This window comes from Grampus griseus (assembly GCF_964374135.1).
Source record: "Grampus griseus genome assembly, chromosome: 9".
In the NCBI taxonomy this organism is placed as follows: domain Eukaryota; kingdom Metazoa; phylum Chordata; class Mammalia; order Artiodactyla; family Delphinidae; genus Grampus; species Grampus griseus.
Window position 1 is genome coordinate 48,579,202 of NC_139003.1, and position 16,038 is coordinate 48,595,239.

General features: G+C 51.9%; 1 protein-coding gene across 1 annotated transcript; it reads left to right on the forward strand.

The window, feature by feature from the left end:
- Positions 1 to 4,858: 4,858 nt before the first annotated feature.
- On the forward strand, positions 4,859 to 6,726 carry HOXA13 (homeobox A13; the record flags this gene model as incomplete). The annotated part of the gene is made up of 2 exons (XM_082662371.1): positions 4,859 to 5,774; positions 6,482 to 6,726. The coding sequence occupies 2 exons, from the start codon at positions 4,859 to 4,861 to the stop codon at positions 6,724 to 6,726; spliced, it is 1,161 nt and encodes a 386-aa protein (XP_082518497.1).
- Positions 6,727 to 16,038: the final 9,312 nt, after the last annotated feature.

Genomic DNA, 16,038 nt, shown 5'->3' on the forward strand with positions numbered 1-16,038 from the left:
TTCTAAAAGGGGAGACGCCCCTATTCCTGCTCAAGGACTTTCTGTGAGAAATACCACAGGGCAGGGCTGGAAGTGGGGTGCTTTCTGGGGCTCTGTGCACTGGTGGCCTTGAAGGCCTGGTACAAGAAGGAACACACCAGGCAGAGGGACAGCTGCTCCTCCAAAAATTCACTGTCCTCAAAATCCACAGGATGAGGGCATCTTTCAAGGCAAAGTGGGGGTCTTCGTGGATCTTCCTGCATCTTGCTCATCCTCCCATTTTCACCATGTTAGCGTTCGGTCACCACAGTGCCAAGTGACTTCCCACAGTACAAAACTGTCCCTACAGCCTTGGGCCTTGTGTTGCCTTCAAATGGCAAAAAAAAAAAAAAAAAAAAGAAAAAAGAAAAGAAAAGAAAAAAAATGAAAGAAAGAAAGAAAAGAAAAAAATCTAGAACAAAAGCTTCAGCAAGTGGTTCAGGATGTGCCATTTCTCTGCCTACTGGCCAGGGCTGGCCCAGATTTCTTCAGAACCTACCCTTTCTCCTTAAGAAAGAGTACAGTTTCTACCCTGGTGGGGAAACTCATAAAGCCCACCATGGACAAAGCTGTCCCTCAACTGCATCTGTCCCAAACAGTCTGGTTGACTACAGTTTTGGAAGTGCTATCCTGTTCTGGTGTTGCCCCCTTTCTCTCTTTCTTTCTCTCTTAGCTAGCCTCAGCTCCTCAGCCATTTCCCCGTCTGGATCTTTCTTCCTTTGCCATTATCTCTGATCCCCTACCCCTCCTGCAATGGGAGAGAGAGGGTTAAGATGTTCTGCAAATGCAGCTCGTAAAGCTGCTTGGATACATTAGAAACACATGAATATCCTGAAATACAAAGTGTCTTTAAAACCAACCAAGGAATGTTTATCCTAATGCTGGATGGATGCAGAGAAATAGTGCCAGAGAGCAGTGCTGACAGCCTCCTCCAAGTTAAAGTGAGAGCAGGTAAATTTCATTTGCTAGTGAAAATCAAACTCGATTAAAACCCGGTTTCCCTTTGTCCTTTTCTCTTCCAACCCTGGGAACCCAGGGCCTCATAGCTCAGGCTGGCAGCGAGTCCCCACCCCCCCCTCCCAAAAAAACCCAGCCACAGTATCTTTCTTCAGCTCCAGAGCAACCAAAGTCCCTCAGGGCACCCCAGCCTGCCCTAGGAGGTCGGAAGCTATGCCTGCCAAGGCACTGGCAAGAGAGAGGATCTGGCAGCTCCTGGAACAAAAGCTGCTGCCCTCCAATCTTGCCGTGCTGCCCACTCGGGGCTCCTCTAAAGGAAATCAGGGAGCGCCGGGCAAAGTCCACCTCCACTCCTGCCACCCTCTTGTTCAAGGGGCCACTGCCACCCGCAGATCCCAATGAGTGCCATGGCTTCCCAGCAAAGCCTACAAAGGGTCTGAGGATAAACTTGTCATTGCCGGGATTCAAGTTGAGGCATCTCCCTGCAATCCCATAGGACTTCCTGAGCCTGGTAGACAAAAAAGCAGAGGGACAGCTCAGAGGATGAGACCCAACCAGCTGCGCAGGCACGTGAGTCTTGACCTTGCCTTGGGAAAAGAGGAAGAACGCTGGGAGAGTCTGTGCTTGCTTCCCAGAGCACTCTCCAGTTCTTCACTGCCTTCCAACCTTTCTTTTTCCACAGCAAGCAGGTTTGGTGGCTGCCTGGAGGGCTAAGAGGCTAAGAAACAATATTGGGAACCTACAGTGGATCTCTTGGGTCTCTCAGCAATGGACAAGAAGGGGAGAGAAAGAGGTTTACTTCAAAGTAAGGAGAAATTCTAGAAACCCAAAAATTATTCATGGAGTTCATTCAAATTCTATAAACCATCCCCACTGGTGGCTACAACTCAGTATCTAAAGGGACCGGCAGACTTTTAAAAACAGTGAAGGCACACCAGGACACCACTAACTTGCCTGGTAGAAAAATCACTTTGTGTATATTGAGATCCAAGACAATAAGGGAACAGGCAGGGCTGCCTCCCTCTAAGTAATCACATCTCGCGAGTTTTTAAAATTTGATAGAGAGATATTCAGAACTAAGAAAATATCCCAATAACTTGATCACGAAAGATCCACCACAAAGCTCAATAAATAATTCAGGCCTGACGCCCTTCCTTTGCGGGGTTACCGAGTTTAGGAAGCAAAGCTTAATTCGAGATGCAATCCGAAGCCTTCCCCCCGGTGCCGTCCCTCCCAGACAAACCTTCTTGGGGCTCCTCAGCAGAAATCTTGTCTCACCATTTTTGGTGGGGAGGGACCTAGCTGGCTCTGGCAGTCTGTGGAGCTGGGGCCCTTCCTCTGCATGCAGGGCTCGGTCTCCGGTGAAGTGGGGAGAGTGAGGGAGGAATGTGGAGCTGGCCTTGGCCGCGGTGTGCACCGGGAGGCAGCTGCACCATGGCCAGAGGTGAGCTGGCACAGGCGCTGGCTGGTGGGGGCTCCCCGAGCTGTGTTTTCGTTTTTCCGGGTCTGGCTGGAAAACAGAAGAGGAACGAAGCCTGGGCCAAGAGCAGGGCGGAGGCAGAGAAGAAGAGTCTGTAAACACCGCCCCAAAAACTCCACAAAGGCAGCAAAAATTGCTGGGTAACCAAACAGAGCCAGAAACAGGAGGAATTCTAAAGGAAAAGGGAATCAAGAGTGAGGGTAGGTGGGCAGTGGGCCTTTAGGAGCTGCCTGGGTCTCCAGGCTTGCATGGCAGTTCTCAAGATGGCTAGACTGCAACTTTCAACTTGACCTTGGCCTCCAGCCGTGTCTGACCTGTATGTAAAACAGCCCTTAAGTCCTCAGGAACTGGGGCCTCAAACCCTACCCTGTCTCTTTGTCATCATGAGTTTTACAATGCCACTTGGAGGAAGGAAGGGGGGCGAACGGGCCGGAAAGTAACACAAAAATCAGGTCCCTACAGAGGCTGGTTCTTTAGTCTGCAAATGGTCAGTCAGGGAGGAGGTAAACTGGGGGCAAATCAATATTTACCCGGAGCTACTAAAAAGGCAGGAGGGAAAGGGCACACTGGGTATGTGTATGGCGGTGCGGGGGGGGGGCGGGTTATGGAAGGTTTTATTGGGCAACACTTACATTGGTCCGGGCAAACCTGGGATTAGGGTGGATAAAAGCCGGAGCCCAGCCTCGTTGGTCCGGACACTTTGGGAAGAACAGGAAACTTAGAGAGCAGACCAGGGCGGGGGTAAGGGGATATTGGTAAGGGTATGGGGATATTCGCAGCGCCCTGATCTGAGGGCTGAGTCTGCAAGCTGAGACAGGAGACAGGTCCAAGCCTGGCTGCTCACCAGTCTGCCCGGGATGGGAGTCCAGCACTCTTCCAAACTCTGATGCTCTGGTGGAATGCACTCATGTTCACTTTGAATGCATGTTCCCTTTCTGGGCATCTGACCAGCTCACAGCATCCACAATCGGAGGTGAGAGTATGTGACCGAAAGCGACAGGACCCCCAGAATCCCTCTCCAAAATATGACAGCTGCTTGCCTCTTCCAGCACCAACACCCCACTGTGCTCTCAGGAAAGGGTCGCATTTCCCAGGCACAGAGGAAAAAAAGCTTCTCGAGCTGGTTCATGTCCAGAGGAGGACCGGGCACCCGCTGCAGGCTGGAGACAGTGCTCTCCCCAGTCCTACTTGGGGGGGGGGCGGGAAGGTATGAAGTGGCCCCAGAGAGTCCCTTTCTCCTGTCCCCAAACGGAGTGCAATAGAGTGCCCAGGTGCCTGGAGAGTCAGCTCCGGCCCAGGCTCTGTGAAGCCTCATTAAAGCCCCAGAAGGGGGGCTCGAGTCCCAGCTCAGCACCCAGCTGGGGCCTGTTCCTCTTAACCTTCCAAGACAGGCCAGCCAGGCTGGAGATGTGGGAGCACTGAATAACGGTGCACAAAGATCGCTCTCTCCATCTCAAAGTCTCTGGAGGAGGAAGAGTTGTTACTGGGACAAAGTGAGTAACAGTCTGTATATAAAAGTGTGAGTGTGTGATCAGAGCACACTTGGGTTTGTGTGTGTGCGCGTGTGTCCGTGTGGGTGTGATGGGTCGTTCTGAGCATATGGGCCTAAATACGAGTATAGGAGATTGCCCACCAACACTGTGGACAAAGAAGGGGAGGAAGCTTCTATATGTAGTCCAAGTTTTCCAGTGGGATGTCCTGGGACCCATAAGCCAGGCGCATCCACAAACGCCCCGCCACGGTTCCCCCGGAAAGAGAGCCAAATCGCGACGCTGTCGAAGCCGAAAGCGCAAGTGTCCGTGCTGGTGTCTCGCTGCAGAAAGAGGCGCGGATACCTGGAAAGAAAACAGCGCCGGAGGCCCCAAGAAACACCCAGCCTGGTCTACGCCTCGCTACTTTACCGTCCCCAGCCGTCCGCAGATTTACCTGACCTGTTCCCATCGCCTCAGGTCGCAACCCAACATCTCGCCCCATACCCTCCCCGCCTTACGCTGCTCCGAGCCTCACTGGGAGATGGGAAGGGAAGGGGAGCTGCAAGGAGGTCGCTCTTCCCTCCAGGTCCCGCCCGCCCTGTCCTCCGCCCCTACCCTTCCGCACCCCCCGCCTCTCCCTTGGGTGAATGGTGCGCGGCCGCGCGGCGGGCGCTGGCGCTGGGGACCTCGCGGGCGGCGGCAGGGACGGCGGGTGTACAGAGCAGAGCCCGGGTTGGAGCCGCCCGCTTTGCATACGCCATGGGCGGAGCGGGAAGGGGGGCGCCCGGGCCAATGGGCAGCCGCCTGGCGCGACCCCGCGGGGCGCGATCCGCCCCCCTCGCTCTGGCCCCGGCCCCGCGCCGCGCGCTCTTCACTTCTTGGGGGCTTTTTAAAACAGCGCCACTGGGGTCTTCTCCATGCGGCTCGTGCTATGACAGCCTCCGTGCTCCTCCACCCCCGCTGGATCGAGCCCACCGTCATGTTTCTCTACGACAACGGCGGCGGCCTGGTGGCCGACGAGCTCAACAAGAACATGGAAGGGGCGGCGGCGGCGGCGGCGGCGGCAGCGGCGGCTGCGGCTGGGGCCGGGGGCGGGGGCTTCCCCCACCCGGCGGCTGCGGCCGCGGGGGGCAACTTCTCGGTGGCGGCGGCGGCTGCGGCGGCCGCGGCGGCCGCAGCCAACCAGTGCCGCAACCTGATGGCGCACCCGGCGCCCCTGGCGCCCGGCGCCGCGGCCGCCTACAGCAGCGCGCCCGGGGAGGCGCCCCCGTCGGCCGCCGCCGCCGCTGCCGCCGCCGCCGCAGCTGCAGCAGCGGCGGCGGCGGCGTCGTCCTCGGGAGGACCGGGCCCCGCGGGCCCAGCGGGCGCCGAGGCCGCCAAGCAGTGCAGTCCCTGCTCAGCGGCGGCGCAGAGCTCGTCGGGGCCCGCAGCGCTGCCCTACGGCTATTTCGGCAGCGGCTACTACCCTTGCGCCCGCATGGGCCCGCACCCCAACGCCATCAAGTCGTGCGCGCAGCCAGCCTCGGCCGCCGCCGCTGCCTTCGCGGACAAGTACATGGACACCGCTGGCCCCGCGGCCGAGGAGTTCAGCTCACGCGCTAAGGAGTTCGCCTTCTACCACCAGGGCTATGCGCCCGGGCCTTACCACCACCATCAGCCCGTGCCTGGCTACCTGGATATGCCGGTGGTGCCCGGTCTCGGGGGCCCTGGAGAGTCGCGCCACGAGCCCCTGGGTCTTCCCATGGAAAGCTACCAGCCCTGGGCGCTGCCCAACGGCTGGAACGGCCAAATGTACTGCCCCAAAGAGCAGGCACAGCCTTCCCACCTCTGGAAGTCCACTCTGCCCGGTAAATGGCGCCCCTTTCTCAGTCCCGGTCCTCCGGTTCTGCTCCAGCTTCTCCGCTCGCTCCTGGGTCACCCTCGTGCCCCTCTGCTCTCTCCCTGGCCTGTCCTAGTGGTGCTGCACCCCTGGGAGCCCGACCCCGGCTGGCCTGCCCTGCCCGCACTGCTCTTGAGTTGGGCTGGTCCTGGCTCTCCCTGGGTGAGGGATAGCTGAGAAGAAGCTTGTGGGGACCCTAGCTGGCTTCCTTCTCCCTCTGCGCCCCGCCCTCGCCAGCCCTTGACATCGACTTAAGTAAGGATGGGAAATTGACCTGGAAATGGTTCACCAAATTGCCCGTATTCGTTCTCTCAAAAATCCTTCAGTGTAGAAACATCAAGTGTTGGGGCTTTGGGGATACAGCGAGGAATCTGGGCGTAGAAGTGTTGTCCCCTGAGCCTGGTGCTAACGTTTGGGCCAGGAGATCAAGCAAAGCCCGCTGCTGTGTGGGCAGAGTGGCCTGGGCTGGGGTGGTCATTGGATCCCTGGGCGATTTCATTTCAGTGCAGAACTAACCACCCTCCCCACTGGCCCTCCAGATTTTGGCAGAAAGGCTGGATTGTACAGCCTGGCAAAGGGCAGCCGGGCACTGCAAGGCGGTGTCTCAGATAGAGCTGTTGCCTGTGTCCTGGCCTGGATCTGACCCTTCTGTAACTTGCCTTCCCTATTTTCCAGATGTGGTCTCTCATCCCTCAGACGCCAGCTCCTACAGGAGGGGGAGAAAGAAGCGCGTCCCTTACACCAAGGTGCAATTAAAAGAACTCGAACGGGAATACGCTACAAACAAATTCATTACCAAGGACAAACGTAGGCGGATATCAGCCACCACGAATCTCTCCGAGCGGCAGGTTACAATCTGGTTCCAGAACAGGAGGGTCAAAGAGAAAAAAGTTATCAACAAACTGAAGACCACTAGTTAATGGATTAAAAGTGGAGCTAGAGGGCAACTTGAAGAAATGCTTCAGAACTTGTTGCTTTGTCCAGATAATGATTATAATGCTAATAATAATTGAAGAATGGGAAAGAGAAAGAGAGATACTGGCATTTTGCTTTCCTAAGGGGAATCTTTTTCTCCTGTGGAATCTACAACTCTTTTAAAACTTTACTCTAAGAAATGGTAAAGACTGCCAGTTCTCCCGCCAACCCCACCAGACCATTAAATGAAAAACTCTAGAGTCAAACATCAACCCCGAAATACGCAATTTCAGATAAGTTACACATTTACTGAAATCTTGTAAGTATTTATGTGACCGTTATATTTTAGGACAGTATGTTATACGATAATAATCCGAAAGTTGGTTACAAATGCGAGAGGCTGTTGTAAACGTATGCTTGTCCTTGGGTCACCATCACAATCCCCTTTGCATGTTAAGTGACTGCTCAGGTAAATCTCAGTGAAAGTCCTACCATTGTTGTATATTCTGCAAAACGTGTCATGTATAGATTTAGAAAGGAAAGGAGAAGAAGGTACTGAAATAATGATCTTGGACTATTTACTATGAAGGGGCAAAGGGAGAGAAAGCTCTTCCGAGGATCATTTGTCTTGGTAGTAAATACAACCAGCTGAGCCTTTGAGGCTACAGAGGAACCCCAGGTTGGGAATGTCCTTCTGATAATAATTTTTACTTGCTTATGACAAGATCTTTTGTGGCATTTGGACAATATTTTCCGCCCCAATATAATCTACTTTTCAAAGGATTTGATAGCTTTAAAAAATATTTAAAGCATCAGATAATTCACGGAATTCACTTTGTGTCAGATCTCCTGAGAGGTCCTACCCTAACATGGTGGCCTTTGGTTTGAACACAATTTTTCATTTAAATTGATATTTCCCAATACTTAATAAACATATTGCTGGAGAAATAATTTTCCTTTTTTATTTTTTAGAAAAGTCAGAATGGAAATCCATTCCCCTGTGACAGTTAGATGTTTACTTTCTATATTTTGATCCATTAAGGAATTAGTATTTTTTCCTTGTTTATTGTGTTATGAGACTGCATTAGAAAGTTTAGGGATTCATCTTCACAGCACATCTTTAATCAAGCAGTTATTTCAACCAGCACATTCATCTTGTTCATATTCACTATAAAATGCTATCTTGTAAATAAAGACATTCAGCACACTGTGAAAATGTATTTGTGCACCTGCTTTTCAAATATTTCTACTAAAAATAATAGTAAAAAAGAAACAACTTAGACCTGTAGATAGTTGATATAGTGGTATTAATTATGTTAATAAAGTAGTCACTGCCATTAAAATCTGAAGGAAATACTCGTTATTTTCCTATGCTAAACATGCACTGCACAGAAAGAAAAGGAGCAGGTTTGTCCTATACAAACCAAGGACCATTCTTTTCTATATTATTCAGTTTTGTTTTGTTTTTTGGCTACAAATTTTTCAAGCAAAAGGAGAAATCCCTCACAACTAAAATCCTAAAAATTTAGATAAGTGCTTCAAGAAGGTTAAAGTGTCAGGTATTCTAAAAGGGAGAGAAAAGAAAGGAGGAAGAGATAATATAAATTCCCAGGCTCCCTGTGGAAAATGAAAACCAGTTGTTTAGTATCAGCGATGCCCAGGCTGTCGTATTTTAAAGTCTGCTGTTGGGTCTGCATGTGTCTGAGAGGGCAGGTTTTGATATTTGTTGAAATGACAGGACTAGGAAAGGCCTTAAACCTTGACCTTGATGAAAAAAGACAATTTGTGACCTTGACTTTTGACAGCTCGTGAATTGGCCTCGGCTGGATTAGTAGATCAAGGGCGCCACCTCGCGTTGACAAGCTTCCTTGTAATTCTTCAGCTTCAAGGGAATCAAAAGTCTTACTTCCTTGACTCCTTGTTTTAGAGATTTAGTACTCATTTCTTTGGCTCCAGATGGAGCAAATTTGAATATATGTAAGTTATACATGTGCCTGTATATATGTGAATATATATCATATGTGTATACGTGTATGCATTTGCATATCAGTGCTTGTGTGTGCTTGTATATGTATTTGTAGAATCTGTACAGATATAGTATCATTAATTACTGATGACCCAGAATGATATAATTTAAGGTGATTTCAAGAGTTCAGGTACAAAATGTACCTGATGAAGTTTTGCTCCTTTTCTTTAATGGCCAAGTTTGATTTGTATTCACAGTGGCTTGCTCTGCATCGGATTTCTGCAGATCTGCTTTTAAGCTGTACATTTTTGTTACAGTCTAAGAGGTGTTGTTAAATAACCATTCTTTCTTGGCCCTCACCCTCCAAGGTGGTCTACCATCCTAATTAGAGCTATAGGGGAATCTATACGGTAAATAAAAAGTTTCAGATGCCTTTCTAACTCTAGAGCTCTAGAGTTACATTTCAGAAATTCAAAGAAACTCACCTCTTAAGAGGTCAGTATGGAGAGCTTAAAGATCTCATATCTACAAAATGACCATAATACGGATGCAGAAGGAGAGTTATCCTGGATAGCTCAGGGTTGAGTGCTGCGCCTGGGTGGTGTGCAGTCTTATACTGATGTTTTCTAAGCTGCCATTTGATTTATGGAAGAAATATATACATTTAATATTAACAACCACCATCAAAACTATACTGGTAATAATCATCTCTACTACTTATTGACCCCAAACAATACATCAGATGTGTTTAGAGTCGTAACTAACACATATGTATGTTTATATGTTTAATATAAACATAAGGTGATGTGTTTTGTCAGAAACATGCTACGCAAATATGTATTGAAACGTTGGTGGAACCAGGATCCTTAGGGTGCAGAATTTCAAGATGAGGTTAATTTTATCTTTATGTTAGAGGAAAGTATTTGTGAACTGAGTAAACGTATTCATCATTTTATGGAAGATAATATTGGTTGGTTACAAACCTGGCTGACGGAAACCTCTCCAACCTGAAGACTTAAACCTCCTTTATTGGTGGAGAATTACAGAAAGAATCTCTAAAGCTTGGTCTTGAAATATACGCATGGAGTGGTCTTGTGAAGTGCAATCAAATTTTGCTGCCCCGAGGATTTTCACTCCACTTGTGGGAGCAAATGAAAATGATGCTTCAGATCAGCGTCCCCACAGCTTGTTCCACAGCACTCCGTTTCTAAGTGAGCTGCCATCAAGCCCAAATAACAGCTTTCTCCCAAAGTGTTTAAAGTGGTGGAAAATCCCCTCAAAGCTGGATCAAACTGTGTGTTTACGAACAGCTCCGAAGGGGACTCTTCTGTTGACTGGGGGATATTTTTCTTTAGATGTAAGAAATATTCTGAGCTTCAGGCCTAGGAAGGAGGCCAACAGCAGCTCTACAGCCGGAATACCACCCCTTTCACAAGCCATCGCCACTGCAGGAACTCTGGGTAAAGTAGTAGTTTTCTTTTTTTTTTTCCTCCCTTCAGCTTTTGAAACTAATGACAGAAGATATTTCAGAGCTTTCTTCTGCCTGTTCTGAAACAGATGTTGATAATGTGGATCTTACCTCTTACTTAAAATTCCCCTGGATCTACCAGATAACCTGAAGTAAGCATGGATTATGATGACTCCCCAATACCCAAATAGCAATTAATCTGAACCTTTAGAAAAAAGACATCCAGGAGGATGCCAGCCACTATGTAGGAATAATAACACCAAATACTGGGATAGTGTTGGTGAATAGCTGATTCAAGTATTTTTTTTCCTCAAAGGGACACACTTTCAGAATAAGAAATTGTAATATGGAAACAACTAGACACCGTCTCCGTCTATTAAATTAGCAATGATTTTTAATCCTGTAATGGCCTGTCATGTGACCATTTTTAAAAAATTGTAAATATGGTACTTTAAAAAATCTACTTTTTCCATCTGCTCTTAATACTGTCAAATTTATTGAGGTATTTTAAGTGGATGATTGTAAAACGCCACTTTGCATTTCACAACTATTTATGCCTGATACAGAGTTTAAGCCATCCATTTAAGTTGTTGTTGTTTTTTTCTTTTGAAAACAGAAAACAACTTTTTAAAGAAAGAGGGAGAAAATTATTCTTTTTAAAAATTCAACCTAATTGAGATATTTTCTTAAAATTCACGAGGCAGCGAAATTCAGCTGAGGATGATACATGTGTGTGCGGGTAGCTAATGACACATTTCACCGAATGATAATACGTGTGCGGATTACACTCTGCTGAGTGTGTTTGGAGGGTTTGGTGAAGATGCGGCTACTCGTTTCCTCTCTGCGAATTCCCGAGTTTCTTTCGGAGGGGAGACGGAGCCTGCCCGGGACTGCTAAGCTCCAGACCCAGGGGGTTCAGAGGCGCCCTTCCGGATTTGCGAACCTCTATGGAGGAGACGCTAGGGGCTTGCTGATTTATGCTCATTCCTTTAAAGTTGACCGAATGCGTGTCAGCAGCCCAAGACCTGGAGAATCAGAGAAATGTGCAGCGAGTTGCTCACATCCCATTTTTCATAAGCAAAGATGTAACGTTATCCAAGAGGCCTGGGGAGATTTATGCCTCAGTTTTAGGACACGCACACAATAATTAAGTTTTCACCCGCCAGGCCGCCGGGTCAATAACAGCCGGCTTCATTCTTTATGAAAATACCCACTTTCTGATCGGCTGCTTCAATCCTAGCGCATCTGCCTAGCGCCGACGAATGCCTGAAAGGTGTTTGCTATTTTTAATTTGATTTTCAAGGGAAGGAAAAAGACGCTGGCACAGAAAAGTCCTCCGTGGAAGCAGCCAAGGCCTCGCCACAGTTGATTTCATTTCTGCCTGGCTCCGTCGCGCCGCCGAAGAGCTGGATCCACCCGGCAGCAATCTTCACAACGGGGCCTCGGAGATGTGCGAACCTTTGCGGGCGGTCGCGCAGCGGCGCGGGGCCTCCCCCAGGTGCAGGGACGGGGACGCGCGGGAGAAGCACCGCCGCGGACCTGGGGAGCCACCCGATGCCGCGCCCCTCGGGGGCCGAGGAGGCTCGAAATCCTCCGCGCGTCGGTATGAACTCTCTCCTCAAAATGGAGGCTCAAAGCCTTAGAGAGCCGGCCTCGCTCGGACGGCTTGTGGGCCGGAGAGGGCGTGCAGCAGGACATCAGGCAGAGGTCAAGGCCCCGACGCCCTAGGCCCGCGCCGGGCGGACTCCGGAGGGCCGGCCACCGCGCCGCGTCTCGCCCCGCCGCTGCAGGCTGACGTCACCGCCGCCCGCGCGGGCCTTCGCGGGTCTCTCTAGGCGTTATTTGATGAGGACAAGCCGAGTCAAACGAATGTTTTGTGCGGGTGCCCCTTCTCCGACCCGCCCCTCCCTCCCCATGAGAATAATCGGGTATTTAATCTCTCCCGGTCTTAATTCTTGGCAGCGTGGAAGGTGGTTTGCAACGGGAAATAAAACTTGACAGGAGCATTTTCTCTAAAAGGGGTTCTGAAACGGGCTGAAAAGAAACCGTGTTTTTCTCTACCAAATACTTCCGCTTTCTGAGCCCCGGCCTGACGGGTGGGGTGAGATCCGAGGGAGCGGAGAGCGAACGGGGCACGCACGGCCACGTTGCGGACCCGTGCGGCCGCATCCGGGCGCCCCGCGCAGTCCCGGGTCTCCGCCCGGGCCGGAAAGCAGATTCGGCCTCGCTTCATCCCGCGCCTCGGCCACGCTAGGCTCGGCTGTAGGCCCGGCGCCGCCCGCAGCCCGAGGCCAGGACCCGGCGCACGGGAAGTTGGCACAGACGGGGGCCCGGCACCCAGAGTAGTACCCTGGCCCTGGCTGAGGGTTAAGTAAAAAAAGAGGGCGCGGTGGGGGGCGGGGGGAACTTAGATCGCTGGGCTTAAGCTCTGAGGCTTTTGGCCCAGGGGAGTTAGGGACAAGAGCTCGCAAAGGCGACGGTGACACCACTGCTGGGAGCTTTGTTCCGGCTGCGGGTCTGTGGACACTGCACAAAATGGAGGGGGGAATGGGGGTGAGCGGCATGCGTTGTCCCGGCTGCTATTGGGTGGGAGAGGTTGGAAAGAGCAGAACCCCCCTCCCGGCATCTCAGAGAGCGCCCTCCTCTCGTGCCGTAAAGGTCAAGTCCTCCGCGCCATGGCTGTCTCCATGGCCAGGACCGGTCGCCGCGGGAAGGCGCAGGACACACAACTGGCCAGCTGCAAGCTGGTTCTGATACCCTGGGATCGTGGACTGGAGGCAGTTCTTTCTTGGTTACCAACTCCTTCGCCCCCAGCCGTATTGAAGAGGAGCTCCCGCAGCCAGGGGTGGCCCAGGCTATGTCCTCGTCGAGTCCTGGAAGAGCTGAGCCCACGGAAGCTTAGCCGGCGTGAGAGGCAACGCCTTCAAGCTCAGGAGAGCGGACGCGCGGCTGGATCCGAGTCGTGAGCTCCGGTAGAAACAAGGGACCTGGCGGGGGCAGCCGGGCCAGCTGGACATGGAATAGAATAGGGAAGCAAGGAACCTGCTGGGACCTTCTGTTGAGGCCCCTGAGTCCAGGTCCGCTCCCTCAGTGCATGGCAGGCCTTTGGTGAGAACTTTGATGCTCTTCTCCTGCCTAAAATATGGGCCAAGAAGTGAGGTGCATTCTGCCAAAGGTAAAAATCCCTGACTCCCAGACCCCAAGAACCCCCTCACTGTGCTGTGGAGGGGTCGGGGCCCCTTACCTCTGCCCATAGCCTGCTTGCAGCAGGTCACCGCATCCGGCCTAGTGGTCAATCGCTTAAACCTGGTCTGCCGCCGAGCTTATTGCTCCAGGTGAATCAAAGAGACCCTGCAAATGAGTTCATCTTTTTTTTTTTTTAACAGAATGCAGGAAAGCTGAGCTTTATCCCTAGGGCTGCATGGGTGGAGTCTTGAGGGGACAGTAGGTAGAAAGATTGTCGGTGGACAGGTACCATCACAGAACTGCCTATCAGGGCACATAGGGGAGACTCCTAAGGGCAGGGTTTGACTAGGCAGGGGCTCGCTCTTCTCCAGCCTGGAGTGTGAGCCATGGATCGAGGCCGAGTAGAACTCGGAGGAGCCTGGGGAACTGCCCTAGGTGGCAGCTGAAGCTTGGGGTATGGGAGCTTCCTGTTAGCCACAGCCGTGCGGACCAAGACCCCGAGGACCAGAAATGGCCTTCTGGTTGGGCTGCCGTCTTTTGTCCTGTTTCTTACGGATACACTTGGCTGGGGCAAGCCAAGCCCCGTTTGGGCCGAAGTTGCGGGGAGGATGGAAGGCAGACACTGGGAACCAGGGCTTTGCCCTTCAACCCCCACCCCCATCTGTTCCCACTCAGTAGGGGAAAAAAATCTTTAATGAGTCCACAACAATAAAAATAAAAATAGTTCTTCTCAAAGGAAGTAACCCTCTTTCTCCCATCACTTTGGGACACACGAAACTAAATAATAACCAGATTGCTTGGGTGTCTGAGACCCTCTGCTAAACCCTATGCCCCAGCCCTCAGTGGCCAGTGGAAGGATGTGGACTTCTTCAGATCTTTAGGGACCTTGGAGATTGAACCTGTGAGTCTGATGAGAACCAACCATAAGGTCAAGTTCAAGGCATTACCTGTTCCCCTGCTTTAGGGAAGGGAGGAGGAGCTTGTGGGTGGGACAGGTGCCACCTGTCCAAGCCAAGGAGATAAATTAACCCCTGCCTCCACCTAGTAGTGATAGAAGGGGGTCTCCTGATATTTCACTGAAGCCTCAGTGCCTCCTCTAGACGGTGCCTGGAAATGGGATTAGTTGGCCATGATCTGCCAATAGACCATTTCCTAAGAACAAATTCTAGGAGATCTCCTGAGCTTCCCAGACAACCCATCTCCCAGGCTTACCATGGAGGACAGATGTACCTCCAGGATATCTCCCACTTGGAAAGAGAAAGCCCCCAGATGGTGGCCTGGCCTCCAGCCCCGTGAAGGGCTTGATAGCCATTTCCACCCTGGGTCCTCCAGCTGGCTCTTGCACCTGTGTGCAGTATGATCACAGGGGTTAAAATGGTCTTTTGTATAGCTTTCTAGAAACAGGTGTGGCATTTAGGGACAGAGGAAGGTAGGGGCTCAGACCAGCAAGAAAAAGCAAAAAATTCGGTGCCTTATGTGATCCACAGATAAACAACTGTTGACCTTTGGGAGTGAATTTTGGTTTGTCAGGTGGGCCTTACCCCTCCCAGGCCGGCTGCCATCCAAGGTTGCCAGGCCCACAAAAGCAGGAGCTGAGTCCTAAGAAGAGAAGGAGGGAGTGTTGATCAGAGAGGGAGGGAGAGAAACAGAACCTGGAATGGAGTATTCAGAAGAAGGAAGTGAGAGGTCCAGTTCAGACCCCTGGTGGAGGCCTGAATTGGGGGAGAGTCAGGAACTTAACCAGCCTCCTTTCTCTGTGCTTTCCGAACTGAGTGCCCTCCAGTGGCACCTCAGCTCTTGCTCAGCTTAGGGGAGGTATCGGAAGAGGCGGGAGGCCGCAGAAGGGGAGACTCAGCTGGAAAGAGGCAGGAGACCGGCAAGCAGGAACCGCAGGGAGATGGAGACTGATGGCTAAGGAGGAAACAGAGTGAGCGGACAGCGTGATGTTGGCATTCACACTAAGGGTTATGCACTGAGCAGTCACAGGGCTGCAAGTGGCACGGGGACTTCAGGTTCTCAGATTACGGGACAATGAGCCGCTGCCAGAGGCCAAGCCGGCCCCAAAGAGAGAAGAGGGCAGCCTAGCAGCATGGCCAGTTGGGGTTGGAAACCCCGGAGCGTGGAGGCACTCCCTGCCCCCCAGCTCTATCCTCCCTCAGAGTGAGCGGGTGTTAGGCTGCCTATCAAGTGATGGTCCTTTCTGCTCACATCCCTTGAATGAGACTGCTGGAAACGCCCCCAGCACGACAACACCGGTGCACACTAACCGTGCCAAGGCTACCCAGCCTGGGCACTGCCAGCAGGCACCCTCCGGCTGCTGCCCAGACCCCTCGGCTGCAAGAAGAAGGGGAGGCGGCAGTGCTGGGCAGAGGCATCTGGACAGACTTTATTCCCATATCCCGCCTGGGAAGGCGCGTGGAGTGCAGGGCTCCCGAATCCCCGCCACGGAGCACTCAGCCCGCCCGCCAAGGAGGGTCCGGGAGGTGTTTCCGAATCCCCCAACCCCCCACTTTTAGGGCCAAATCAAATGAAGTTTGGAAAGGCTTGGTCTGCTTTGCTGAGCAAATCGCCTCGTTAGCCGTTTCCGCCTGACAAGGCTGGCTCCGGCGCCAGCCTTCTCCTCTCCGGGTGGCCATCTCCAAATGCTGCGCGGGGAGCAACGGGTCGGCCCTGCGAGGGCTGCCTGGACCCTGAAGT